The 3,191-nt window shown below is 29.9% G+C and overlaps 1 protein-coding gene across 1 annotated transcript; it reads left to right on the top strand.

Annotated features, from left to right (window-relative positions):
* The first annotated feature begins 346 nt into the window (after nucleotides 1-346).
* Nucleotides 347-670, top strand: LOC115967673 (MFP1 attachment factor 1-like). The gene has a single exon (XM_031086815.1). It carries the CDS (start codon nucleotides 347-349, stop codon nucleotides 668-670), a length of 324 nt encoding a protein of 107 aa, XP_030942675.1.
* The last annotated feature ends 2,521 nt before the right edge of the window (nucleotides 671-3,191 follow it).

Here is a 3,191-nt window from a genome sequence, read left to right as displayed (position 1 = left end):
AAACACAAAATTAAAATCCAAAAATCACAAACCCAGAAAATAAGAACATCAAATTAAACATGAACAAGGAATTAAACATGAAAACAAACACAAAACACAAACCCAAAAAATTAAAATAAAACCAACACAACACTACCACTCTCATTCACTCTCATTTTATACTTCTTCTTTTTTTCATTCTTTCCAGATCCATTACTTGCTCTATTTATGTTTGTATCTTTGTTTTTCTTCTTTCTTTTCAGATCCATGACTCTCTCTTTCCCTCTCAAATACCAACACCTTAGTATTCAACATATGGCCGCCGACGCAACGCACGCACAACGTCGTGGTGGCACGCCTCATCGAGATGCTCTCTAAACAGTCCATTCTCTCCAAGTGCTACAGCACCTTGCTAAGCGACGAGGCCTCCTTCGCCGCACGCCTCATCGAGATGAAGGCTTTCTCCACCACCGCTGCATCCGCCTCTGTCGAGGACGACGGCATCGAGATCATCCAAGTTTACTCTCACGAGATCAGCCGCAAAATGCTCGACACTGTTAAGACTCGTGCCTCCTCCACCGTCGCTGCTTCTGTCGTCGATGCTGGAACTGCGCCGCAGACTCCGTCTCTCAAGGCTGCTTTCACCACCACTACCAGTGAGGATAACTCTCCTACCATCACTGAATCTTAATCTCTCTCTAGAATTTAGCTTTTTTGGTATGCTAGGATAATTGTGTATTTGTGTTTGGTTGACAAGAAGGGCCAAGAAAATGCTATAGGTTAATTTTTTGTTGTTATTTTCTGGGTTTGTGATTTTTGGATTTTAATTTTGTATTCTTAGATTTGGGTTTGTGTTCTTGTTGTTCTTGTTCAAGACACATTTCGATCTCAATTAATGTGATTTTTTAATGTTTATTTCTGTTTTTAATTTTTTTATTTAGTTAAAATTAATAAATTATTTTTTAAAATTTAAATGCTGACTTGGCATTTTTTAATGACAAAATAAAATTTTTTATTATTATTTTAATAGTTCCGTTTGCCATGTAGGTCAGTGCCGTTAGGGCACTAACAGAAAGGACTAAAATAGAAGACGTTTTTCTAAATAGGGGCTAAAAGCGGTGAAAATAAAAGATAGGGACCAAAGTGGAAATCGTGTGAAAATGTAGGGACGAAATTGTGGTTTTCACTTAAATTATAAAATAAGTAAGTAAATAATTTTAATTAAAAAATTACTTTAAGTTATATGATGATAAATGTTGATGACTTTATGAGTATGTCTATTTTTATATTTAAAATTCTCTTTGTACTTTGTGTTAGTTTCTTAATATGAGATATGGGATGTGTTTGATCATTTTTATTTGGATTATGTTTAATCTATACCCTAGTTAGAACAAACAATAATAAACAAAATAGTTCCTCAATACTGAATTTTACCTAGTGATAGTTTAATTAAAAAAATCAACACACTCATAAATTAAATACAATAACCAAAACCCAAAATCAAAACATACACAAAAGAGTTCAAATTTTTTTAAAAAAATTTAAAAACTTACATAAACCAAGAACTTAAATGGGTGACCATTCATTTGCTTCTTTATAATAAATCTTGCATGCAAATTCAAAATCAAAGAACAATAAGTAAGATGAATTTATTAGATTAAAATATAAGCGTAAGTTGCATCTTGGGGAAAAAAAGTGAAAAAAAATACAACAACATGGGGTGTATTATGTGAGATTTAATTATACGAATAACTTGTTGGTTAAGAGGGATTGGATCAAAAAGTGATGGTTGAATATATAAATATATATATATATATATAAGTAGTTCTAAAAATTTCGGCAATAAACTTTTAAGAAGATATGAACATACCATTTTTTTTAATATATTTCATTATATTGCTTTCTATTTGTCTCTCTTTCTCTGATTGGACATATTTTTTAAGGGGTTTCTTCTATTTGGACTCTTACTTTTGTATGCCCAAATTACCATTAAATTCATATGTTTCGAAAGTTTAAACAATAGAGATAAACGTGTAAAATTAGTAATGCATACATAACTCATTAAATTAATTATATTTTATTTTTATTAAATTGACTTAAATATTTTTAGACATGTCAAGACTAACTTTTTTTTTTTTTGGCAGAGATGTAAAGGATTATTTGATGTAAATTTTTTTTTAGGTAAGAAAATATCATATGTTAAATCAAAATTACAAACATTCCATGTATAAGCAATAAGTAAATATTTTTCTCCAAAATAAATAAATAAATAAATATTATGTGTGTGTGTGTTATTCTTTGGGTTTAATTTTTTTTATTATGTATTTAGCTTGGCCCCTTGAAAAAATTTTCTAACTCCTCCATTGCATACACGGTCTTAGGTTTAAAGGTTCACAATGAATCAAAAGTAATATAAAAGAAGTAATGGTTTTGAATGATTGGGAATTGGGGTTTCAGTTATACATGGAAATGGTAGATGAATTACAATGTAAATTGACTTTTTTTTATAGGACAATGTGATTTGACTTGAATCGAGGTCGTGAGCATGGGTGTGTGTATATATATATATACTACTATTTAAGGGGCTTCCCTTATTTGAACTCCTACTTTTGTATGTCCAAAATTGAAAGTACCCTTAAATTCACTTGTTTAGAAAGTTTAAAGAATAGAGTTAGACATGTAAAATTACTAATTTTAAAACTCCTAAATTTTAGATAAATTAAAAAAAAAAAACAATTTACCAACAAATGGTTTTTCTTTTTAAAAAAAGTTACGTTCATGTTTTTCTTTTTTTTCCTTTGTTCTCTTAAACATATCTACTCCCACGTTCCCACTAATTTATACTCCCAATAATAAGCAGCTATTTCATTCTACATGTCTCTCCATCTTTATCATATTTTCTCTTTCTTTTCCAAATTTTAAGAAACAAATCCAATCATGCACATCTATTCCCACGTTCTCACTAATTTCAATGGAAGACAATCACTCAAAACTCAATTAAGAAGACATGAACATACCATTTTTTATAATAAATTTAATTATATTGCTTTCTCTCTCCCTTTGTTTTTCTCTTTATCTCTCTTTCTTTGATTGGACATACTATTTAAGGAGTTTCCCCTATTTGGACTCTTACTTTTGTATGCCCAAAGTACCCTTAAATTCACATGTTTAGAAAGTTTAAATAATAGGGTTAGACATGTAAAATTATTAAA

The sequence above is a fragment of the Quercus lobata genome, chromosome 2, assembly GCF_001633185.2.
Source record: "Quercus lobata isolate SW786 chromosome 2, ValleyOak3.0 Primary Assembly, whole genome shotgun sequence".
Classification (NCBI taxonomy): Eukaryota; Viridiplantae; Streptophyta; class Magnoliopsida; order Fagales; family Fagaceae; genus Quercus; species Quercus lobata.
Note: the sequence above shows the minus strand (reverse complement) of the source record. Positions and strands in the feature narration are given on the sequence as shown.